Here is a 26,545-nt window from a genome sequence, read left to right on the forward strand (position 1 = left end):
GTGTTTTTCCTCTGAAAATGTTTTAAGTGTTGAGTTGTATTTGTATGGAAACCTAAGTCACTGTGGTTAAGGTCAAAGAGCTTTACTTACCTTTGTCTTGGAAATGTCCCAGTGTGATATCTAGGCATCCTACATTGAGTAGAAAAATTAATCTATAATGTACTCTCAAGAGTAATCTAAATATTAATCCTAAAGTAAATACAAATATCTATTGTCTTTAATTGTTTTACAAGCCTGTAACAAATTCAATTTCATCCAGCTTTCATATTTGTATCAACCTGTTTTGAAAGGTACAATTTTACTTACCTGTACCAAGTCCTGCTTGGTTCTAAAAATGAAATACAACTAAAGAAATATTTTTTATACAAACAATTGGTCTGAGTTTAGTCTTTGTGTGTGTGACATAATTTCTTGGCTGAGTGTGTAGAGTAAATGCTTAACACTACCCTCTGATAAAGTCTTACTGCTCACCCTCACTACCACAAATAGAGAGTAAGGCATTATCTATTTTTACTTCTGAAAGCCTTTGGGGGTCCACTGGACTCTGTGCACACTATACCTTACTTTGGTATAGTATATACAGAGCCAGCTTCCTACAGTAGGCAGAGTGGGTGACCCCCAGCACTCCAGTATATCTCTAAAAGCCACCATCAGGACATAGCTGCAAAAAAATAGGGCACAGCGGTCCAGGGTTTGTTCACCCCACTTGCCTAATGAGCCCACTTGAGGTGTCAGCCTCACTTCTTAGCCCAAAACATCCAATATTCTATCACCCACAAATTTCCACCAGGCCCCAGTTTTGGACATTGCCTCAGTGTGTGCATCAGGGTGCCCTTCTTGCGGTAAACCCTCAGGCATTGTTCATCTGTTGCCCGACCCATACGGAACAGACGGGTCCAAGTTTAGTATGCCCTATGCAGGAATTTCAATTGGATCAAGCAGAATTCCGCCTCCATCGCGACCTCTCTGGGATACCGACATGCCTGCCCCCATTCATCATCATCCAGTCTACCCAGATCCCACTCCCATCTTTCTCTCAAAGATTCAAGCGATGGAAGGCTTTTACTCAAGAGTGTGGAGCAGAACTGGGACACTGCATGCTCTGTCTTTGGGCACCCAGCACCCTGTATTCCATGGAAGACTCCTTTTCCACCTCCCATTTACCTAGTATGAATCGCATCTGTTGTAACTTCAGAAATTGACTGCCTGACAGCTCATATTCAGCGTGCAAATCAGTAAACGGGGTCACTGCATTTTCCCTCCATATGCCACTAAGTTTGGAGATCCCCAACACGTCCCATTTTTGATTTCCCTCTATCTCGCAGAAACCACAGAGTGGGTCTGAGGCCCAAATGGTGGCCGCTAATGTCAATCTGCCCCGCCACCCCAGTGTTACATCGCCCCCCTTCCATATGTTGACCACTGTCTCCGTGATAAACGGGATGGAGTAGCCCTCTCCCTCCGTAGAGTCAACAGAGGTATCCCTCTGGGGTCATAGCAGTATGCTCCGCCCTCAAGGAGGGTTCTTGTTGGGATAAAAAGGCCCAATCATTAACAGTCAGCAGCGGTGAGGCCCAGTAATAGAGCCAGAGGTGTGGGAGGGCAATGCCCCCCTCCATCTGGCGTCTTGTCAGTAGCAAGAGGGCGATTCTTGGTATCCCACATCCCACAGCAGCACTCTTGTGGCATTGTCCACCCTGTGGAAGATGGCATCCGGGACTGGGAAGGGGGTATTCAGCAGACTGTACAAAAAGTTGATAAATAGATCATCTTATAAAGGGCCACTCAACCCAGGAGTGAGATTCCTCCATCTCTCCACATCCCTCTGATAGGCCTCTAGGATTTTCACCAGGATTCCCTGCAGGAACAAGTTCCGGTTTGGTGTCACAAAAATACCCAAGTATCGTAACCCCTGGGACGCCCATCGGAATGGGCAATCCATAGCCCAGTATGAGTCTCCCACTTCCATAGAGAAGGCCACAAACTTTTGCCATTTAATGCAGAACACCGCATACGTACCAAATCTCGAGGATGAGGAGAATTCTCAGCACAGACCACGGCATCCGCAAGGTAGAGGAGGATATCATCAGCATATAGTGAAACATCATCCTCACAGCCCAGGTCCTTTCGGAGGTCCCATATTTGTGCATCTATTCAGATCCACGATGCCAGAGGTTCAAGAGCGACCATAAAATGGAGAGGTAAGAGCAGACAGCCCTGCTGGGTGCACCTGTATAGTCCAAAACTTTCTGTGAGGTCCCCATTGTCTAGGACTCTTGCCACCGGGTCTTTATATAGTAGGCCAACCCAGGATACGATATAGGATTCAAATCCCTAATTGCAGAGTATGGTCATGTTACGGAGTCAAAATCCTTCTCGGCTTCCAAGGTCAGAAGGACCCCTGACACTGCAGTGTGCCAAGCAGCCCATCAATATCTGCAGATTATGACTCATGGCCCTGTCTGGCATAAATTAACAAGCGAGTCAACCACCTGCCTGAGGTAGTTTGCTAGAATCTTGGTAAGGATTTCCGTTTCTATGTTAATCAATGAGATGAGCGTCTAAGAGGCACAATCATCTATGGGTTTCCTATCCCTGTGGATCAGAACAGCTGTGGCTTCTATAAGGTCATGCGGAGAGGTGTCCATCTCCTTGGCTGTGCTAACCATAGAGAGGATTGGCTTTGCCACTTTAGATGTTACATTGTTAGAAAAACCTGCAGGGAAGCAGTTAGGGATGTGAGTTTTGCTATTGCTCAGTTGGGAGATAACTGCAGCCATCTCACACTCCTTGATTTTCCCATCCAGTGCTTCCACCTTGTCAGGATAAAATAACTATTCTTAACTGCACATTTACTTAACTTGACTATATATACATCTCTGTTTTTAGCTGCTCTATCTATGGCTGCCTCATCTTCATTTCACTTCATGCCTCTTTACATCACTCTGCAGGTCTTTTCCATCTAATATTTTTCCCCTTGTTTCAGTTTCTTATTGTTCTCTTCCTCCTTTCTCCTTATCTCACTCTGAGCTAAAGTCTGATCATGAAAAAACAGAGTCTTGGGTCCCAGATATGCTGGTGATCACCACCAGCACAAATCTAGTGCTAGTACACTACACTTTAACGCATCCTTGGTATGTTGTGTGAGTGTTAATTTCTCGCCCTGCTTACCAAGTCCTTTTGTCAATTGAAGGTTCAAACTTCCTTCAGAGATTTTGTTCAGACTCAATGGTATAATATTAATGCAATACAATACCTGAACGCCTCCTGTAGGGTGACAAACTGTCTTGGTGTTTGTAGTATCTGTCATTAACCCCAGCCTCTGTGGGGTCCCTGTCTACTCACCTTGGGTGGTTCCTTGGGGTCCCAGTGATTCTACGTGCTCTAGACCTTGTCTTGATCTCAGTTGTGACTGTTATACCACTATTTTAATATATGGTTTGGTCTCCCCCTGGAGCCCACTGTGTATTGTGCTACTTACAATTGTTCTATTGATTACATAGTGTGTCCTTTGTGTTTTAGCCTCGTGTAGAGGATAGTAGAGAGTGTTATATTAATAAATACATATTTTTATATAACTACTGCGTGGTTCCCCTTCATTTATTCATTCAGGATTTGATATTCTGGTAAAACAAGCTGCTTTACATTCCTTCAAGATTAAGCCTGAAGGAGGCTCTCCACAGCTACCACTAGGATAGCTTCCATGACCTCATACATCATAAGGGTCGATTGGACTGGTGCAAGGTGCCGACTTTAATTAGTGGACCGCATATACCATGCCAACTTTTCACAGAGTTCATGTGTTTAACAAGGATGGAGTGAACCTACTTGAAATTTTGTAACTGATAATCTAGAGAGTGTACTCCCAGTTGTGAAGTTATGCTTGAATGAAAGAGTTAACAATTATGTTGTTGAGCTCAGACATTCCAAAAAGCATACCTGCTTATTCTAGCATTTTGATTTTTCTATGTTCATGACAATAGAGTACTCCAACTGTCCCACTGTATCTATTTCATAAACCCATTCCATTATTATTGGGGCCGGAGAATTTTTCTTGGCTCTTGCAATGATTTATCAGGCTACATTAATTAAAGCAAAGATGCTTCTGCCATTATTTTTAAAGCAGCATTTAATGTGTTGTCACTCATTTACCAGCACCTAAACCCAAGCACACTCTGGTCTTTTTTGTTTTTTTTAGATATTTTGATTGTGGTCGTAAGTAAGACACAAAATAACATATTACAAAACAAATCCCTCAGTTGGTGGTGCGACAGTTGTAAGACATAACAATCAAACAATCATAGAGACAATGTAGCTGGCTGCATGAAAAAAAGGAATAAGATCAAGGAAAGAAAAAACAAGGAAAGTATATACTATGGAGATGGGTGGTAATTACCTGCCTGCCAATGCACCAAACAGCCCCTAAACTGTGCCCATATCTTCCTAAGCCAAGCATGCTGGTCATCATTATCGATAATCAGGCTATCCAATAGGCCTATATTGATAAATTCATGCCACCAGAGCATAGCGTTGGGACCCTGGGCCAGCAACCAATATCAAGCCAGAATCAATCAAGCTAGAGAGATAGCACAGAAAAAAATTCCACTTAGGTGGACTGGTACACAAGGTGAATGACCCAATAGAATGAATTTAGGGTCCCACCTCATGATAGTTATGCAAAGCATATTCAGCTTAACAAATATGGTCTGCCAGTTCTGAAAAATAATAGGACAAATGACGAAGATATGAACTGACTCTGCCCAATCGCCAGAATATCGAAAACACTTTGAGTCCTGCCTCAAATTCATAATAAATAAACGATAAGGAGTCATTGATAGATTTGAAGTGATGAGTTTTAACCCAGGAGACATTCTGAACTGTATTTGATCAAATATTTTCATGTCTTATTTCATCAGGAATAACTTGGACCCCAAGATGTCGGCTTCAGTTATCAGCCAATGTCTGAAAAATATCAGGCCATTGTTTGATCTGTGCTGTCAGGATCATTTGATACACCTGACTAATACTCTTCTTAGGTGGGCACTGCCTCAAGTATTCTAAAAAGGCGTTAGCAGAACAATTAACGTCTTCCACCCTCGAAAAATACCCAAGCAAGGAAGAGAAAATCACTGTGATAGTATCTCGAAAGAGAGAAGATGGTCACCCTTAAAGAAAGAGCCTAAAGTAAGTATGCAGGATGCCTGCCAGCAGTTGATCACATTTTCGTGCAGTTAATGGGAAAAGTTAGGATTATAACTTATATAAGAATATGTGTTAAATAATGTGATCCCCGATATGTGTATTTTCGGATAAGCTTAAAGAGAGTCAAAGAACCCCCAGAGACTTAAAACGTATCTGCTTGAAATAGACAGTATCGATAATGCCAAAGTGTGGGGTGATATCGGCTACCCAAGAGAGGAATTCCGGAAACAAACCGCCTAGTCTCCATGGTTTGCACCCCAATGCTTTTACTAGTTGGGACATAAATGCTGACAGAAAGTAGATACGTAAATCTGGTAATTAAAGTCCACCCTCCAGTCGTGGTCTTTGTAACATAAGTATGTTAGCACTAGTCTTTTTATACCCCCAGATGAATTTTTGCCAGATGGCCTCTGTCTGTGTAAAAAAGTCTTTGGCTAAATACAAAGGTATGCTCGAAAAAGGTATAGGTAGCAAGGGAGAACAATCACCTTGATTAAGTTGCATTGACAGATTAGACCAATGTGAAAATGATGCCACTTACTCAATATCTCCTGCGTTCTACCGGATAGTACGCCATAATGAGATTCCCTTACATCCTCCATTTTCACAGAGACTTCGATCCCCAGGTAGGTCATCGACTTGACCAGTCACCTAATATCCCAAGAAGGGACAGTCTGGTGAGGACCAGGGACTTATTAAGGTTTAGTTGTAGCCAGAAATAACCCCACACTCATTAGCCAATTTTTCAATAGCTACCATAGAATTCTCTGAGCAGAGGTCATGATGATAATGTCGTCAGCATAGGTAAACACTTTGAGCTCCAGTTGATGGATCCGTAGCAAAGGAATATCCCTCAAGCTCTTGAGGGCTTGAATTTAAGGTTCTATATAATGTGCAAAGAGCAAAGGTGTAAGTGGATTTCCCTTTATGGGTGCCACAATTTATCTGAATTAGGTCGGTAGAAGACCCTGAACATAAGACCCTAGCCTGAAGATTCTGGTAAAGCTGTTGAATCAAAGTAATAAAGTGCCACCCAAACTCTTACACAGCCATAATGGCCCTAAGAAATGGCCATGAGCCCCAGTCGAAGGCCTTTTCAGCATCTAGCATTATTGCTCCGACCGGATTTCCCTGAGCACAGCCTGCCTCAAGAGCAGTGATAACAATATAGACATGGGTGGTGTTATCCCGCACTGGAACAAAACCACAATGATTCTCATCAACAAGATCAGAAATAACCGTAGCAAGCCTGTTTGCTAAAATCTAATTATAAATCTTGGAATCAGTCTTAATCAAAGAAATAGGCTGATATGAACCACTGAGAAAGGGATCTTTCCCTTTCTTAGGAAAGATGACAATTTTGGTCATAGTCCATGACACAGGAACCTGCCCAAGTAATTCGAAAGAGTTGAATAGATCATGGAGAAACGGCACTGCAGGATGTGACAAACTAACATAGAAATCTAATGGAAGTTGATCGGTGCCACAGGCCTTGTGTCGTGCCAGCTAGTCAATAGCATCTTAAACTCCAGAGACTGATATTTGACCTTCTAGCTTATACTATTGTGTAGTAGACAGTTTCCAGTGATGGCGGACCCAAAGAAACGGAACGATCTGGTCCGTGAAAGGGACCAATTCTTATTCATACAACTTCTGATAAAAGCTGTGGAACTTCTCTTGCATAAAGGGAGGATTGGTCACAATAGCCCCTTGAGAGTTCTTAATTCCAGAAATAGCAGATGCATTAGCTCTATCATGGACCCGGAAAGATAACACTCAGCCCATTTCTTGGATAAAGAATTGTGATCTGATATAACCCTAGGATTCAAAGACACTCTCTACAAATATGGACACCTTGAACTCACAACTTGTGCAAGTCGATAAGGTTCAGGAAAGCCTTCCAACTGTCACGGGAGCAGTCAAGACCCAGATCTCAGGACAGGAAGTTCAGATGACCATGCTCTCATCAAGGGTCTAAGATTTGGGGAATAAGTCTCACCGGAATAACCTCAGGATATTAGGGATCCCCAAGGGGTCAGAGAAACAATCCTAGAGGCTATATAGTGTTGTTGTTCCGGTAAGCCTTTCCTACACTGGGGGCTGGGACATAGACAGCTTGATTGAGAGAGCTCATCATTATCCATTCTCACATCCTCGTTATTCACGGGCCATTCTGATATATGTGGGTAACTTCCTCCTCCGTTAGGAGATAAACAGGGCAGCTCGTCCAAGATCACCAGTGAAAGCAGCTGCAGTTGACTTTTTTGTTCGATCAGATTTCTCTCGTAGACTGTAGTTCGGCGTTGGCAGCTGAGAGAGCATATCCCGCACTACAAAAGCTTAGAGCTTCGGTTTCATTACTGGAACCTGCAATCCTGTGCATCCAATATGAGGAGCAAACGCATTCATGTTTTGAACAGCCTGAGGTTGAGGAACTCTTGACCAAGTCAGTGGGGGGAAATAAGGAGACTAATGGATCTGGCTGATTCTGTTTTGTCTTTTTCTTCTTGATTCTTTTTCCTTCTCGGTTGTTATAGAGTGGTTTATTCAGTCTCTTGGGTATGCCTTCTCTCTTTTTTTTAATTTATCTTTTCTAACGGAAGCTTTAGGTCTGCAGGGTCAGCTGACACCTAGCTTTGATTTCATGAATGTTTCATGAGGGTTCTTTATTTATTGATTATGGCTGTCCTTTGGGCAGGAGTCTCGGGTGGTCTCTGGCCTGCCCTGCCCCTTTTGTTCTTTTTCCCACATCCATCCAAGGGTGCTCCAGGGGAAGGGGAGTTTATGTACTCATGTCTACTGCAGTGCTAGTGGTATTCTTTTGGCAGGGGGGTGGTCAGCCCTTTTTTCTGGCCTTGCATGGAAGGGATACGGTTGGGGGGAAGCTGTGGGTCATTTTTGTCTTTATACTGAATTTTTCTATGCAATTGTTGGTCAGGTTGCTGGAAAAAAATGAGGCCTTATGGTCGTGGACGGTAAAGTTGGGACAAGGAATGATTCTGTGCTGTTGTTCTCTTTCAGGGTGTCCTGGTTGTTCGATCAAGAATGTCCAGGTTTTCCCAGGGGTGTGGTCCTGACCAGCATCTTCATATTCTTTGGTGGAATATCAATTGAATGTAGCTATCTTATAAGTGAACATTATTTAAAGAAGTGCTACACTACCATAAACAGGCCTCTCTTCTGAATGATTTCTAGTATCAAGTACTATCCTCAGCTTATTTCACTTATCTCAGAGAGGTATTACTGGCTCAGGATCATAGCTAGACACTCATCAACCACTGTACAGATGTGAGTGGACGATAGTTCATAGCAAAAGTCAAGGGGGGACAATTACGCATTATGCCATGTGTACTCTATGGAGCCAATACTGATGATCCTGTCATCTCTACTAGTCTGCTTTCTGAGATACATCAATTGTCAGAACCATTGATTACTTGCGGGGAAATAACATCGTCCCTAACCCATGGATAGACTCCTCATTTAGTAGTTGAGGGCTAAAGTCCTGTTCGAGAACCACCTAAATTGCAGCCTCAGGATCACCGGAACACTGCCAGGGAACAGCGATTCCCTGGCGGCTGCTGCGGGGCATTGGTGGTCCGACCACCCTAATTGTAATAGGGTGGTCGAAGACTGCTGCACCCCCAGAGTCTGGTGGTCTTTAGATTGCCAGACTCTTAATAAGCCCCTTGGTATCTCCTTTATCCCTAGGGTTATATTGGATCACAATTCTTTGTCTCTTCACTCTTTTGTTAATCATGACAAATTGGGACTTTAAAAAAACTAAGCATGTCCAGCATAGGAAATTGAACATTGAAGATATACGTTGGTTAGCTTTGCTGTCATCCTAAATGTGCTAGTTTCTGTAGACCAGCTGATGCTAATATTTTGATGGTCAGTGTTGGAAACTTTAAAGTCAGTGACACCCAGTTAGCCATCAGTGTTGCCATAATTTGTTAGAGAAGGACGATAATGGATTCCTCATCTATTTGAAAAAATGTCAGTATGTGAAATTTCTTGCTTTTGTTTACGATGGATCAGTTGCTTTTCATAGTTATTCAGAGATTTTTTTGTTTACTTACAACTGATGGGGTATCACCAGTAATCAGACAGATTACCGATGTGCTGCTCAAAAAAGAAGCTCTGTAGACTGGTCATGCTAGGCCTCTTTGCCCGGCTTAGAAGACATGTTTTTTCACATGAGAATCTTATATATTTATTTTGAGTTAAAATTGTTAATTCCTGCTTGTTTTTTAATTTATTAAGAGCAAGCATCTTGCCACTCTTCGCATATGCATAGAAAAGATGTAAATGGCTATCCTGCTACAGGACCTTTCGCTCCTCAAAGCATCTCATTATTTCTGCGTATCTCTAAATTGTTATGGTAGCACTTTTCTTCGTGAATGTTTAACTTGAAAAATGTCATCATAGCGGAGCTCAGCACCCTGAATTGCATATTCTAAATTGGACAATTTTCCTTAAGATTTCAGCTTTAAATGTGTCTCAAACAAATACCATGTAACAGAAATACATCCATGGAGCATAAAGGAAACATGAATATTCCCCCCACTGATATCTCCTCTTACTTACCCAGTCTCCCTCAGCATTGTACAGTATGGCACTGAACATCACAGAGCTGCTCCACTGTATATTCCTGTCATGGAATGGCCAGACTGATAGCTGTAAATACACAAAAAAGAGAGCCAGGCACAACCCAGTACAAGGCCCACCTTCAGTAACCGCCATCTCTGCCCTCCACAAATGATCCCTCTTGTATCACTAGACCACACTTCCCAAATCTGCTTAAGTAAGGAATTGCTACACAGTCATCGAAGAAGTCTTAATGACATTATGTGGAATTGCAGATGAAATAGCATTTACCTGGAATGCTATTAGCATCAGCAATCTTTATAGATACACTCACTTTGAATAGATCTTAACATTAGAAGAGAATCCCATACCATCTAGATATAACACACCAATGTTGACATTTGCCCTTCATAGCAGTACCTTCAAGGGAGATGTTACTGAAGCTACAAGTTGAAAAACATGCAGAGGGCACAAGGTTATCACTTTGCAGCCATATCTTCAGTTCTGCAATATTCAGAGGCTCCCTCTTTCCCGTACACACTGGCATGTGTCAGAACCCCCAGTACAATTACTGTTATCCTTAAGGATTCTTAATAGAGCATTCAGTATGCTTTAGATGGAGAAGCCATTAAAGGCATTTCAAATAGACCAATAAGTCTATGGAGAAAGTGATCTTGTATTACCCTTGGTCAAATTTTTCTTTTGACCCATGAGATCCATGGCGGCAGATTCAAGTATTTTGGTATATGCCACGTATCATTCAGAGAGATGCAAGGAATGCTGGAGGAAATGAAGGGTTTTGTTTATTTCTTTATAGTTTAGTGGACCAATTTTTGTCAGCCATTTACAAGACCGTAATCTACTGAATAGATGAGCAATTCAAATGTGGTGCTGAACAGTTCAAGAACCTTCAAAGGACCATTGTACTTTCTATGTCAGTAGGGTGATGCTCCATTGTTGGAGAAAGATGCCCACAACTGGAGAATAAGTTATATATTTTCTACTTGTTTTCCTTGTGGATTTCATTGTACGTTAATGTGTGCATGTGTGTGAGTGTGCATGCTTGTGTATGAATATGTATTTTTATTTTTTGCAAATTAATTCTGCTTATTTACATTTGCCTTTTTTTGGGTTCTTTTTCAGTAGATGAAAGAAACATCCTGCCTGAATAGCAACTGGTTAAAAAAGTGTTTCTACAGCTAGAATTTATAGCATGGGGAAAAAAACAATCTGTCGGAGGCACTGGTGTTGATGATTCTTGGCAATTTGTTGCTTCCATTAGAGGATTCACATTGCCCACCCACGGTAAAATACTGTCTTTCCCATAATGGTAATATTTCTTGTCAACTTGTGGTCAGACATGGTATAATGCCATCCCCTAGTAACATGACGGCCCTGGGGCAATAAATCCTGGCATGTTTTGGGCATCCGTGATCTCTGGCAGTACGATAGTCCTTGGAGAATGCTGGGTATTCTTGACAGATTGAAAAGTGCCATGGTCTGATGGGTCTGCCATAGAAAATGACACCACAATGTGGCTGAGAGGGATTGGCTAAACATGTTCTTTAGGATATTCCTAAATATTTCTATTTTATGTTTGTTAAGATATCTATAACGTAGATGCTAAAGGTAGAACTAGGCCTTTCCAGGTATTGCCATGTTGTCAGAGTATCCTAGAGGGTAGGATATTACCAGGACAAACATGGCATCTCATTTGTCCCCTTATATGTGGTGTCACTAGGGACAGGAACGTTTAAAACAGCCAACATGGAGTTCAAGGGAAAACGAAATTCTTAGAAGCTTATCGTATCCAACACAAATTTCTATCGTTTGGGGCACTGCTGCAGGTGATATGAAAATAACTATGTTGTTGAACAATCAAGCAATCAAGCCAAATATTATGGGTCAGGTAGAAAGTACTGCAAGGTCACTGGAAAAAATGTTGTTTGAAAAATGAGTCCCATAATAAGACATTATTAGAATGACAAGGAAGAGGTGACTGTTAGGTGTCATGCTAAATAACTACACTAGAGGCCATTCCTTCATAGCTAGCATGGGAGGACAAGGGAAACATTCAAGACATGCTTCCAACTCAATTATTAGCCTCCCATCTCACCTACCATTTCTCTCCCAGCAGTATGATGTATAAGTGTAACCATTTGGATCATCCCATGTACCATTACACCTGTGGCAGGCCAACTGGGTAGCTGCGAAAGATACCAAAAATAGTCATTAGGCAAAAAAGACTTCAGAAGCTGATCGCACTAAACATTATTACAACCCCTCTCCTCTCGGATCAGTCTACAGACCCTAATCTTGGATGATCTTGGATAAGTAGAAAGATAATAACAGGACGTTAGAATAGGGAATTGTGTTTACCTGTATATATATATATATATATATATATATATATATATATATATATATATATATATATATATATATTCACTTAAAAAACCATAGGTTTCACACATGTTATAGTTAGCTGGACATTTCACTCATAAAAAACCATTGAAATTCCCACGTTATAGTTAGTTCAGATAACTATAACTCGCGCGACCGCCACTCTATCACAAGGATGATGTCATCAGTGATGTCATGAGTGATGCTACTGTCCATGTCATGAGTGATGTAATATGTGACGTCATCAGCAGTGGATTGCGGCGCGCGAGTTATAGTTATCTGAACTAACTATAAAGTGGGAATTTCAATGGTTTTTTACGAGTGAAATGTCCAGCTAACTATAACATGTGTGAAACCTATGGTTTTTTAAGTGAATATATACATATATATACACACACCTATATATATATATATTCACTGAAAAAACCATAGGTTTCACACACGTTATAGTTAGGAATTAGCATTTAAAAAACCTTGCAAATTCACTGAAAAAACACATGTTATGGTTAGCTGTACATTTCACTCGTAAAAAACCAATGAAATTCCACGTTATAGTTAGTGCAGGCAACTATAACTCACGCGACCGCAATCCTCTGCTGATGATGTCAGATATTACATCACTGATGACATATGTGTCTTTATGAAAAATAAATATTTGTAATATATGTATAGCTAAAGATACAGTATTAGCATCAACAGAGGATTGCGGTCGCGTGAGTTATAGTTGCCTGCACTAACTATAACGTGGAATTTCATTGTTTTTTTACGAGTGAAATGTAGCTGGACATTTCACTCGTAAAAGACCATTGAAATTCCCACGTTATAGTTAGTTCAGATAACTATAACTCGTGCGCCGCAATCCACTGCTGATGACGTCACATATTACATCACTCATGACATGGACAGTAGCATCACTCATGACATCACTGATGACATCATCCTTGTGATAGAGTGGCGGTCGCGCGAGTTATAGTTATCTGAACTAACTATAACGTGGGAATTTCAATGGTTTTTTACGAGTGAAATGTCCAGCTAACTATAACATGTGTGAAACCTATGGTTTTTTAAGTGAATTTGCAAGGTTTTTTAAATGCTAAGTTATGTATGTATTATATTTTTTATATATTTATTTTACAATAAGCTACCTATGTATATAGTTATAGATTGACTGTATCCTGTAATATGGAATGGCTCGTTTAAAATGGTTTTTTTTTCTTTAAGGTTTCTCAACGTGCGCGCACCGTGCGCGCACCCCGCGATTTTTGGGAAAAAAAATAAAATGTTTTTCTCACCCTTCGGGGTCCTTCAGGGACCCTCTGACAAAGGCTAGGGGGTCAGGAACTCTCTACCCTGCCCCCTTTTTACGTTCTCCATCTTTCTTTTTCACTGTCACACACAAAACACACAAAATGGCGGGCGACACTTCCTGATTTCGACCGATTTGAATGTTGACTGACATGTAACCACCAATCAGAATTACGCTCGCGCACGTTATGGTGCGCGCACGGTGCGCGCGCGGTGCGCGCACGGTGCGCGCTTATAGATATTTATGTGCTTTTAAATGCAATTTTTTCAGGAACTACTGAACAGATTGACACCATATATGCAAAAGGCACATGCCTGACCTGAGGACTACCTCTTTACCAAATTTCAAGTAATTCTGTTCAGCCGTTCGGGCTGTACCTTCGACTAAAGGTCCTATGGGAAAATGCATGGGGAAAACGCGTTTTGGGACCCCCCTTTTTTCTCAGCTCCCGCTTGACGAATCACCCCGAGACTTTCAGGGTAGGAGCTGAGCGGAGCGCCCCATTAGTTTTGAAAATTTCGCAAGGATTCGTCAACCGGCGCCAAAGTTATTCAAAATAGAATTTTCAGATTTCCTATGAAAACACGGTCCTAACTATAACTATCTACTGGCGACCGCCAGTAGATAATATATATCACCTACTGGCTGTCGCCAGTAGGTAGTTATAGTTAGTGGTAAAAAATGGCATGAGGCAAAACATACTCCAAGGCCCACTTCCATTATCCACACAACACCATGCCCAAAATGAAAAACCCACATCAAAGTGTTTAGCAGTGCCCACATTTTAGAAGGTGATCACATGCTCCTTTAAATGCCAAGTTTATCTACCTAATGCAATCTCATAAATTGTATGGGAATCATGTGCATACAAATGTAGAAATATGGATGTGGTTAAAACTAGAGAGCCCAAAAAATTCCAATGTGTATGAAGATCTATACATATTGAACTATTTACACTTTAAATTTGTAGGTTGGGTAGGTAAGGGAGGAAGTGCCAGAGAATGAAATGGGGAAGCTAAAAGAAGAGTGACGACTAATCCAGACATAAGGGAAAGAAGAGGAAAGGGGGTAGAATTTTCCAGAAAAGAAGCTTAGGGGACTAGTGAAGTGGGCTTAATGACAGTGCAAAAAGTGGAGATACTAAGAAGATGGTGTGAGGTTTAGAGGTAATATTGGTTGGTGAGAAATGCTAGGAAAATGTTTGTTTAGAGGCTGGTCAGGTTAGTTATGGATTGGGAACAGGGTGTTAGAAAAATAAAATGTATAGTGGATCCAATGTTGGAGAACATGCATGGAGGGTACTGAAAGACCCAAATACTTTTTCACTTACCCATGCTCTTCCAGCAATATGATGTGGGATGTTCAAAATCAATGAAAAACTCATCTGTCTCATGCAGTCTCTAGAAAGGCATACACGAAGCTGTAGAGAATCCAAAAATGACTTCAGCAAAGATTAAGGCCAACTCTAGCCTCCACTAATGAGGCTCACATTCCCGCTCTGCCCACAGCTTTGTATGTGAGGATATAAAATTATTAATATTGTACTACCATGTTATAAAATAAACATCACCACATATTGAGAATATAAGTATATATAAATAAGTATAGAGTTTTTATTCGGCACATCTGCAGTCCTTGAATATAAATATATGTATTATGTGTGTATCATCAAGTTATACACATTCACACAAACATTTATATATATATATATATATATATATATATATATATATATATATATATATATATATATATATATATATATATGTATATATCGATATATATATATATATATATATATATATAGATATATTTAAATATGCCTGGGTACATGGGGTACAGCGGCTAGACAAATATTCACTCAGTATGGCCCTTTCTTTTGGGTTGTGTATCCCTCTGTTCAAAATACATCTTTGGAAAACTTCCCTGGGAAATAATTAAGTCCATGTAAACCTTTTTAGTTTTGCAGGTTTTGATGAGTCAACATCACGTCTGGGGAATCCCAGAGATATGATCTAAAGAGGCTGACAGAATCTAATGTCAGGTGTTCTCTTGCACTGGAATGTTTATCTACAATGTGTGAAGTTGCAACAGTCACTAAAGTCTTCTGAGTATGATAATCTAAGAGTTTTCAAAAGACGACAGACTAGATACACACATTGCATGTTGTGCGCATGTGCATATTTTCCTAAGATGTCTCTAGTTCGCTTGTAAAGACCTTGGTAGTCCAGTGACATCTTATGATGTTTGCAGGATTCCACAAGCTCCTCGAGTGACTGGGCCTAGGTCAGCCCAGCTGTAGGACGCTTCCTATGTTCCGAGGTATATTTATCATGCATTAAAAGTTACTCTGGCAGAGTAATCTCATTCATATTGCAGCTTTGGATGCTAAGCTTCAACACTGGTATGAGCTTCTTCTCTGGTTCTTCAATGCAATCTTCATTCCCGAACTTCCTACCAATCTAGTCCATGGCACATTTTTCTGGGCTTTCAATACCATATCCTGATGTTAACATTAAGGATTCCAAAAAGTTTGGTGTTTCTGGCAGAGGCCATCGAAGTAACTGCGTGGACTTCTGAAAACATTGTATTCCAACTCTTCATCATAATTCTCCTAGACTTATTTGCAAAATATATGTAAAGGACTCCATATTTCCACTTGTGAATGACATTACGATGTGTGCCGTCATTAAATATGCATTTACAAAGAAAGGGAAAGTCCATATTTACTTTTGCACAGTTTGTACAAGCCATCAGTCTGGGTCTACTTCAATAAGAGAAAGCATGCTTTCTGGTGGTGATGAGATAAACAGTTTCAAAGGTTTGCTTAGAATTTATAAGTTATTCAGAAGATCGTTCAACCGCAGTGATTCTCAAAAAATCTTCCTCATACATTTTGGCTATGTGTATATAGTAATATATTTTTTTTCCCAACTGCTGTGATGATGTGTTGCACTCTTTGTAACTGTTTCCTTTGATATGTATTTGACACTCGGCTAACCTTGACCATCCGGAATTGTGAAGCGCTCTGATATCCCTCGGGATCATGTTCGCACTATATAAAACTTTATAAATAAATAGTAGTGTGGCATGAACTACGCTGTCTTGGGAAATATACATTGTAAATAGTCATCTATTTAAAGAATCAATTATTAGCCTTTATTAGTCTTGATGAAACAGCATTCATTTGAAATTAACAAACGTTCGGAAACTTTATTCTCAAAACTCAAAGCTGTAATCACTGTTTGGTAAAATCTTTTGAAGGATGAGGCAGTAAGATAAGAGAATGTATGACAGAGCAGCTTGTGTAGCTAGTTATAGAGAGGGACAGGTGGCAAGATATGACTGGTTTTGTCGACAACACATTGATTGAAACCAAAGTACTGAGAGAAAGGAAATACTCAAACACATGGTGAAGGAAATACTCAAACACATGGTGAAGGAAATACTCAAACACATGGTGAAGGAAAAACTCAAACACATGGTAAAGGAAATACTCAAACACATGGTGAAGGAAATACTCAAACACATGGTGAAGGAAATGCTCAAACACATGGTGGCCTTTGATGTCCTGTCTCACCCTTTCGCCAGAATAAGGTAGGAGGCTTCGGCTCTCTCTCATTATTGTGTCTGTGGGGAACCACTGTGGCTGCTGTAAAGGTAAAAAGTGCATTAGACAAAACATACTTTCAGGTCCACTTTCACTATACACACCACACTCTCCTTTCATGACCACAATGAAAGACTCTCAACAAACCATGATCACACAGAGTTTGTTGCCAGCAACCTAGTGTCTAGTAAATCATGTGAAGTAGGAGATGACAGTATTATTTAGCTGTAAAGTCATATCTTCAGCCATGGTATCCGATATAAGTTCAAAGGCTTTAAAGATCTCCAGCGTCAGGGCAGTGTATTTGGCTTGTTTGCCTATTGACATTCCATGAGTATAAATAGACTGCATGAGGTATTTTTCTGTCAGACAAATAATGCACACAAATATGTTTAAAGTGAAATAACAGCGAGGATGCATGTTCATATTGTTAGGATGTAAGGGAGTGGACAGGTTAATAGCCAATGGAAAAAGGTGGATCCTAATGAAATGCACTAATTCAAAACAACAAACGTAAACTTGTAAGATTAATGAAAGTCACATAATTTTGCAGAGAAAGGTGAAAATTATCTTGACATGTGCAGAATGAGGCACGTTTTCCTAAATATCAGCCTGGCTATTCAGTGGGTGCTATTTATTGGCACTACACTCCTGCATCTTTATACTTTTTTGTAATTGCACTCTGATCTCACTGCCCATATGCGTGTGTTCACTAATGATTAAGAGTGCCCTGAGAGTTCTCATCTAGAGCTGATTGTAAGGTATTATCCACTGTTGCCCACTGTAAAGTGTGTTAACATTAGTTAATGCAATGTGCTGAGAGCATAGCACATTAATTGACTATTGTGTATGTGAGGGGATATGACAAGGAGAGCAGGCAAATAAGAGCTTTTACCACTGAGCATGTGGGGAATTCATCTATTAGCACTAGACCTCTTCCCTCACCACTATAGGAAGGCCAAATAGCCTATTGCAACTGCTGGCTTCCACACCTTCAGTGAACATGGAACACAGGCAAATAAGAATACTTATTGTGACCATTCAACTGCCTTGGACTAGCTGATCTACTTTCAGTATTCCAGAGAGAATTATAATAATTATAATAATCAAAAAAGTGTCCATCCACTTGAACAATGGCTGAATATGAAAATCTTGACAAATTGATACCATGCATAGAAAATATATTTTTGGTGATGTTTATTCACTGACTATACTAAGTAACTAAGACAACAAATATTCATACAGGGTGTACAAAAATGTTTACTTTGATGTTCCTCATATTAGCTAGACATAGATTCCCTTCAAATGTGTTGCCACGAACAACAGGCATTCACTCCACACTGCCTCTCAGCATCAATCAATCAGTAGATTTGTAGAGCACTTCTTGTCACCTGTAAGGGTATACAGGCAATGGCAGGGTCCAGTTGAGTAGACGAATAGCCAAGTCTTCAGGGACTTTCAGAACTCTGGAACAGATGGGAATGTCCAGAGATAAAGAGGTAGCTCATTCCATGTCTTCATTGCTAGGTAAGAGAAGGAGCAACCTTTGCATTCTTCCGGTGAGGAGAGGCGATCCATCTGAGAGCAGCTCCTTAGATGCCTCTGGTGTGCAGCCTTGTGATGAGTGTGTGGTGGGAGCCGTCTCGTAGGCTGCCGAGCGGTCTTGGAGGATCAGAGCTGCAGTCTCTTCTCAGTCAAGTAGGGCTCGGATGTCGTCAGTAGCCGCCATGAGGGTTGTCATTGGTTTTGTGGTTGCTGCTGAATCCAGATTGGGTGGAGTCGAATATAAGGTTCCGTTCCAGATGTGAGGAGCATTGTTGGTTGATGGCTTTTTCTAATACTTAGGCTGGGAATGTGTGAAGGGAGATTGGTTGTCAACTGTGGATCTGCCAATGGTTTCTTTAGTAGAGGGTTAACGTTTGCATGTTTTAGTCTTTGGGAAAGGTGGCTGTGGCAATTGAGGTGTTGAATAAGGGAGCGTGTAGGTGGCTGATGTCATTACAAGACCGACGGATACCATTATGCAATCACCTTTTATTGCTGCCCCAACATTCTGCCCTTTAAAGAACAATAATACATCATAAAGCAATAGAATGGTCAGACAATATGTATGTCCAGGAGACACAGTCATCATCCTCTTTTATTCGCTGCTCCATCACAGATAAGTACTTCTGCTATTTCTTTGTCTGTTGCTACTTATTGATTGTTGTTAAAGATCATATCTAGTCTTTAGTCATAGCGTGGGATTGCTGTTCCAATTTATAGTTGGTCCTGGTAAGTTTTTAGGGAATTGAGTTTAACCTTTGTTTAATATTGTGTCATTACCTGCTTGACTTGTGTCAATACCTGCTGGAAAGACCACTGGTCCTTTGGATGGGTATATTAGTGTAACACGAGTGCCCAGCCTGCAACATCCAGCTTCTTGGTCCCCGATCGGCTTCTTCACCGATAGTCAGACTGCTTCTATTTCAGTGCGGGCTTTGAAGTGGTAACACCCACTTGCTCCTCAGTGCAATTATCGGCCCACAGCGAACTCACACCTTTGCTTTCCCCTGCTTTGGGAAGGGATGCGATTACAGTAGCTGCGGGTCTGCCATTGCATAAGTATTTGAATAGGAAAGAGGACTAGACATCCTCAATTGGAGATTTGGGGCAGGTTGCCTTGCAGCGACCCATCAGCAAGAACACATTGAACGGCAACCATGTTGAAGCTCATCTAAAAGTCCTCTTTTGTTTGACTTTTAAGTCGCTTGGCAGCACGCGCAAGCACGGCGTGTCGCCAGGTAACCACTCGTGTTTTAAGAGTATACATTATAACAAGCAATCAGCAGTGTTTTTTTGTCCTTTTTCCTGTAGTATAATTATATTGGTTTAGAGCCTCTAGAGAGCTCATTTTGTCAACCGAAGCCACAGCAGTGCCCGAGCTTCCCCTATTGGTCTGATTAAGGTAAATTTTTCTGGAAAGCTGAATGAAGTAGAGATTTTGGCTAACAACTTCTATTCATATTGACCCTAAAGGTTACATCCCTTTTATATTGCCCACAGGGTTTATATTGTTGTCAGCCTGGTTTTAACATAAGGGATTATAAAAGAGGTCTCCAACTCCCAGGTTCGCCCTACTTTTGATCTAGTGGGGGATTCGATTAAGACATTTCTGGAGGAGGAACTTAGGTCTTTGGTGAGAGAAGCAGTTGGCACTGCACTTGTAAAGAAGAAGAGGGGCACCCTTTGAGAGAAAAAGTGATTTTTCTTGTGTGAGGAGGATTCCCCTTCTACCTCTAATACCTGTAAGAGGGGTAAGGATTCCCAAAAGTGGAGGCATCTTGATCAGGCACAACTAGTGCCTATGGCGCTGGTAGCCTGGGCACTACAATAGATGAAGGAGCTGGCAGAAGCCCAAAGAGAAGAGTTCACCTTGGTAGGGCGCTGGGAAAGGTTGGCCGTGGCAGCATGCTGAAAAAGAGTGACTTTGATGGCACAAAGGAGTTGCAGGACGGACAGAATTCCTCGGTTGAGGAGGAAACTATGGAGAGTGATGACTTAGTGTGGGACGAATACGTCTTTGACCCTCAGGAATGCTCAGAGCTCTTTCAGAGCCTGGATAACGAGTTGTATCGGGCATCTACCTCTGCAGTGGTGAAGGACCCCGTTGTGGGGATATGTTTAATACTAATACAATAAAACAAAAGCAGATTGCTCAATAGTGGCCCATTAAACATGTAATCAAATTTTTGAAGCCATTAGTCAGGAAATCTTTGGATAAAGATACTCGTAATGTATTGAGGGCTGAGTTCCCCAGGACATCCACTAGAGATAAGACCTGTACTACACCGAATTTAGATCCTGAACTTATAACCTTCTTGCTCAAGTTTGGTAAGGACTACTAGAAGGGGATTGAGAAGTGCCTGAAGCAGTGTCAGGACAAAGTCCTTGATATGCTGGGACCTTTGACTCGCTCACTTAATATGGAGGTGGAGGCCGTAAGCAAGAATACAAGGGTTAATTTAACTTTTTGAAAGACTGGGACTAGCTTGCCATTTGTATGTTCAGGAACGCAAATGTGGTCCTGATTACTGAGAGGAGAAAAGTAGTCCTAATGAGGATGATCTCCAAATTAGATTATTTCTCCACCAGAAATGACATAGGGGACCCAAACAGACTTCTCTGTGAGGACAGGTTTGTCAAATCCCTAGGAAAGCATGTTTCATGCTTTACCGCCTTTAGGATGGCTCAGACCAATATAAGATGTGTATTCAACTCAAGGACTGTTTTTGGGAGGCCTGACAGGAGGGGACTAGCTGTCAGTTGTGAATCATTGAGGTCCCAATATTACCCCCAAGATACCAGAAGCTATGCAAATTAGGGTATGTGTAACCACCCCAACTGAAGCTTCTTCTCTCAGAGAGGGAGGAAATCAAGATCCTGTGGCAGAAGAGCAAGACCTTAAGGGACGGGATCTCAAGGTGCGCTTAAGTGGTTCTTCCTATGTTAAAGTTAGGGGAAGATTGAGATTCTTCACCCACAATTGAAAGAAAATAGCAGGAGACAGTTTAGTTCTAGAGACCATAGAAGGTTTCAGCCTAGATTCCTGGGGATTCCCTGTACAATGCACACAGCTACGGGATTTGGCCTCAGATGCAGAAAATATGAATTGATGGACACAGAGGTGGCAGAGATGTTAGAAAAAGGGGATTTGATTCAAGTTGTAGAATCTGAGGAGCTGGAAGGTTTCATGAGTACGGTTGTTTTTGTGAAAAAGAAGGACAAAGCGTCCTGTAATAAATGTAAGGGACCTAAACAAGTTCCTAGTCTAGAAGGTTTCTAAAACCCTGTTCTTTCACATATGGACTATTAACTTTTATATATCAGCTGTCTCCGCCGGACTTGTATTTGTTAATAATTTTGCAATCGGGAGTGACCCACTGATCAGGAGAGTTACAAAGGGCGTAAGATTAAGAAGACCCCCTAACACTTGTTCTGAATCATTATAGGACATTAGTCTAGTTTTCAGTTTATTTACTTCTTGGGCAGGTAATAATTATCTCTTTCTTGGACAGATATTTCTGAAGTTAGCAGCTTTACTTTGTCTAATTTATTTTAAAAGGATTTCTGATGTTAAATCATTAGAGACTTCAAATAGATTCCATTCTCCTGAAGGGGCACATTCTGACATTTGGAAAAGGACTAAAACAATGTCTGAAACTGTTTTTTATCCATATTTACATGAGTGGAAAAAGCTATGTGTGGTGAAATGTATGAGCTCATTTGAGAAAAAGGTGCTGGAGTTTAGGGCAGATGGTGAGAAACAGTTGTTACTGTCTTACGTCAAACCCTATAAGGCAGTCCCCACAGCTACTTTAGCTAGTTGGGTGAGAGTAGTAATGAGTGAAGAAGGAGTAGACCTTTCCAGGTTTGGTGCCTTTTCCTCGAGAGGTGCAATGGCTAGTAAGGTTTTCTGGACAGATAGCTTACTAACATATATTTTAAAAGCAGCAGATTGGTATAATGCAAGTACTTTTGCAACATTTTATTTAAGACCTCTAGAGCATGTGAGTTGTGCGCCAATGAATGGCTTTAAACTTGCAAAATGGTAACCTTCGGTGGCTAACGTTATCCCTCCCTCCTCACCCTAAGAGAAGAAAAGAAAACAAATGTTTAAAAAAAAGAATGAATAAGATAACAGTAGTTTTTAAGTTTGTTAACAGGCTTATAAAGGATAGTGTTATAGCATCAAGAGCTCATATTTCAATTTGAAGACAGCTTATTATAAAGCTTGACAGAAAATGAAGATGTTATATTGTTTTGTCACAGGTTAAAGAGGATGATGACTGTGTGCCCTGTATATATATTTTGTTTCAACATTCTATTGATTTATGATATATTATTGTTCTTTAAGTGACTGCATGTTGGGGCAGCAATAAAAGGTAGATGCATAATGTAAGCCTCCATTATCTTTAATGAAATCAAGATTCTTTTTTCATGTTAATTGGAGAATCACCATTCTGGCTTCACCTAGGTTGATGGTGTGGTGAGGGCATAAGTCAGTTGGGATCCCTGAGTGGACCAAGTTCATGATGGAGGTGTGGTCCTTTGAGGCGAGCTGTCTCCATTCAGTTAGTCGGATGTCTATGGTGGTAGTTGGGTCTTTGTGTTGCTTGAAGAAGTCAGTGGCCTTGGGCTGGGGTTTGACGTTTCTGTAAATGTTGCAAGGTCGTTTCAGAATTCCTGTGACGGGGTAATGCTGTTTGTTGCAGCTGAGGGGTTGGAGAATTCTTTCACGATGTTAAAGAGTTCTTTGCTGTTATTGGAGCTTCATTTGATGCGTGAGGCTAAGGTATATTTGTTAAATTCTCTCAACTGTCTGTAGTAGAGGTTGAGGGTTGTTTTGAATGCGGTCTTGTCAGTTGTTTTCTTGCTGGTGCACAATCTCCTTTCCAGTTGTTTACAGTGCTGTTTAGTTGTTCTTAGGTCTGCAGTGTATGTGCTACCCTGCTTAGTGGACTGTCTGTGGCTTGTTGCCAATGGGTGCAATGCTGTTAGTGCGGTTGGTGATCCAATTGTTGAAGTTTCTGATCTAGGTTGTTGGAGGACATGATGTGGGTGGATTTGAGAGTATTAATCCATGTGTCCTTTGAGACTTTGATCCAGCTGCGGGTGGGGGCATTGGGCAGACTGGGGACAGCAGTCATTGAGCTGTTGATTTTGAAGTGAATGATAGAGCGGTCACCCCAGTTCCGTAGGGTGGATGTACTTGATGCAGTCGCCGGAGGTGTAGATTGGGTCTAGTGTGAGGCCTGCAGTCTGTGTGGGGTCGTGAACGAGTTGGGTGAGTCCAATGTTGTTCATGCTGTCGAGGAGGCTGGTAGGTGTTTATATCATTGTGGTCATCGAGATGGAAGTTGAGATGAAGTTCAGATCAAAGACAAACATAAGGTCTTTTAACTGGAAATTTTATCTACCCAATACAGTCTCATGAGTATGAGGAGCATGTGCATATAAATTATAAAATATTCATCTGGTAAATTTAGTTAGCCAAAGAACATCAAACCCTCCTACAACGTCCTTGAGGGGTTTATTGCAAGGCTGACTACAAATCTAAATATTGACACTTTTGACTTGATTGTCCTTGAGATCCCTTTTTTGCTTTACCCAGTACCTATGGAATTGTCGCCTGTTCTGGGCCAATGGAGGTCTACTGAGTGTGATCTTAAGCCTTATCAGGCACCAAACTGATCAAAGGCATTGTAAGATCACCATCAGAAGCTAACACATTTATTGAACTTATTCACTCTACAATGGTAGGTACTGGATGTGAGGAATGAAATGGGAGAGCAGATTAAGAAAGTAAAAACAAAGTGATTTCTGACCGACCTAATATGTGAAAGAGGAAAAGGGTAAATCCTGCTAGGAAATCTTAGTGGCATGGTGAGGTATTATGGGCTGACAAGGAATGATAGAAAAGGGATTGTGTAGAGACTGGATTGCTTAGTTATAGATTGCAAGAAAGGGTTTGAGATGAGATTGTATTTAGGAAAGATTCAATGTAGGAGAAGTGGAAATAACATAACTACTGAAACACTCAAATACACATCTCCTTTCTATCCATCAAAATACCTTTACTCTTACCAATCTTCTCCCAACAACATGATGTGTGGGTTTGTATAACAGTGAGAAGCGTCTCTGTCTAATACTGGTTCTACTTCTAGGAGGCAATACAGGAAGCTGAAAATAATATAAAAAGGATTTCAGACAAGATCAAGGCCAAGCCCATCCTTTAGCAATGAGACCCACACTTGCTCTATGCCTACAAAAAAACACCCCTAACTTTGTTTGTCAGAATATCACATTTTAAATTTTGAGCTGCCATAATATTGTAGAAAAACATTTACATAAAATATTGATAATTAAGATTATAAACCTTAATTTAGATTACTTATTATTATTCTAATACCTACACTCCTTTATGATGTATATATTACTAAAGTACCTATACATGGAGTTGTGTTCATATGGCACTATTTTGTACACACCTACAAGTGCTTGCATCTCATCGGTATTTGGACAAAATATTGGAAACACATGTATCGTGGAACAAAATACCATAGTATCAAAAATATCAAGAATATCATGTAGCTCAGTTTCTAAGCGTAAGTAAAGTTTTACTATAGATACCTTCTCATATTTACCAAGATGATTTATATTTATTTATAGATAGATAGATAGATAGATAGATAGATAGATAGATAGATAGATAGATAGATAGATAGATAGATAGATAGATAGATAGATAGATAGATAGATAGATAGATAGATAGATAGATAGATAGATAGATAGATAGATAGATAGATAGATAGATAGATTTATCTTCAAGGTATGGAGATTTGGAGTTGGGAATAGTACATTTATAGTTACCTAGTTGCACTTACCTACTAGATAGTCTTGTCCTCGATATTGTTGGCACAATAGTCTGTCCACACGATATTTGTGTTTCTGGTATTGTCACTAATCAATCTCTTCAAATGTTCTTCCTGAAGTGACTTTTAATAGGAAGACTGTCTTGTGAAATATGCGTTGTAAATATATCTCTGTGTAAAGGATGGGTCAGTGGCTTTTACTACCCTTGCTAAAACAATATTTGAAGTTTATAAATTATTGAAATACTCAAACAGACCCTCCATAATCTTTGCAATTTGTAATAAAATCGCAAAATGTTCAGTTTTGTAAAAAGGCTGCACTTTTTACAAAAGTGCCCACTAAATTTGGGAATGTGATCTGATGGTTTTTTTGAGTGAAGAGCAGTGCTTAATTGGAGCCAGTGCTTTCCAGCGCTCAGCACCAGCACTTAATTGGTTTCCGGTGCTCGGCACCAGCACCTAATTGTGAACACCATACTTAGAGCAGTCCATCACATGGTGGCTCTGCTTATCTAATTTAGAGATGAGCAGAACAACTGTAGTTTAGGACTAAAATATACATTAAAATTGCTAATACCTCCCTCCCCAGCCATTCCTCTAGCTTTTGGGACCTGGAATAATCTGAACTGTTACATTTACATGCGAGAGAGATGGTCAGTAGTTGTTTTAGCTGCAATGACAAGGGCGATGGGTGGTGCAAGCTGCAGCGGCCTCCTGGTCAGAGCCCTGGCACTTAATATTTGACAACTTAAGCACTGGTGAAGAGGCTGGAATAAGGTTGTGAAAACGTAATTGAAAGGGTCGTGAAAACATAATTTACAGATATGTTTGCCTCTCAATTGCCAACGTTTTGGAAACTAGGACATCTTGTGGCCAGGGATGGAAATTGATTTCAAATTATCTCAATTATAAACTTCAAAGGTGAACTAGATTGTACTTTTTTTTTAAATAAAAAGGAATTGGAGGTACAAAATTAAAACGAAGGGAAAGTGAAATGAGCATGAGTCACAGGAAGAGAGTTA

The 26,545-nt window shown here is 40.6% G+C and overlaps 1 protein-coding gene across 1 annotated transcript in view; it reads right to left on the reverse strand.

Annotated features, from left to right (window-relative positions):
* Window positions 1–2,561: 2,561 nt before the first annotated feature.
* LOC146821371 (uncharacterized) overlaps window positions 2,562–26,545 on the reverse strand; it is a 128,148-nt gene continuing 104,164 nt past the window's right edge. Inside the window, exon 10 of the mRNA XM_085609838.1 lies at window positions 2,562–2,816. Within this exon, the coding sequence (XP_085465964.1) occupies window positions 2,562–2,816 (255 nt within the window). The remainder of the gene's footprint in view (window positions 2,817–26,545) is intronic.

This window comes from Triturus cristatus, chromosome 6 (genome assembly GCF_964204655.1).
Source record: "Triturus cristatus chromosome 6, aTriCri1.1, whole genome shotgun sequence".
In the NCBI taxonomy this organism is placed as follows: domain Eukaryota; kingdom Metazoa; phylum Chordata; class Amphibia; order Caudata; family Salamandridae; genus Triturus; species Triturus cristatus.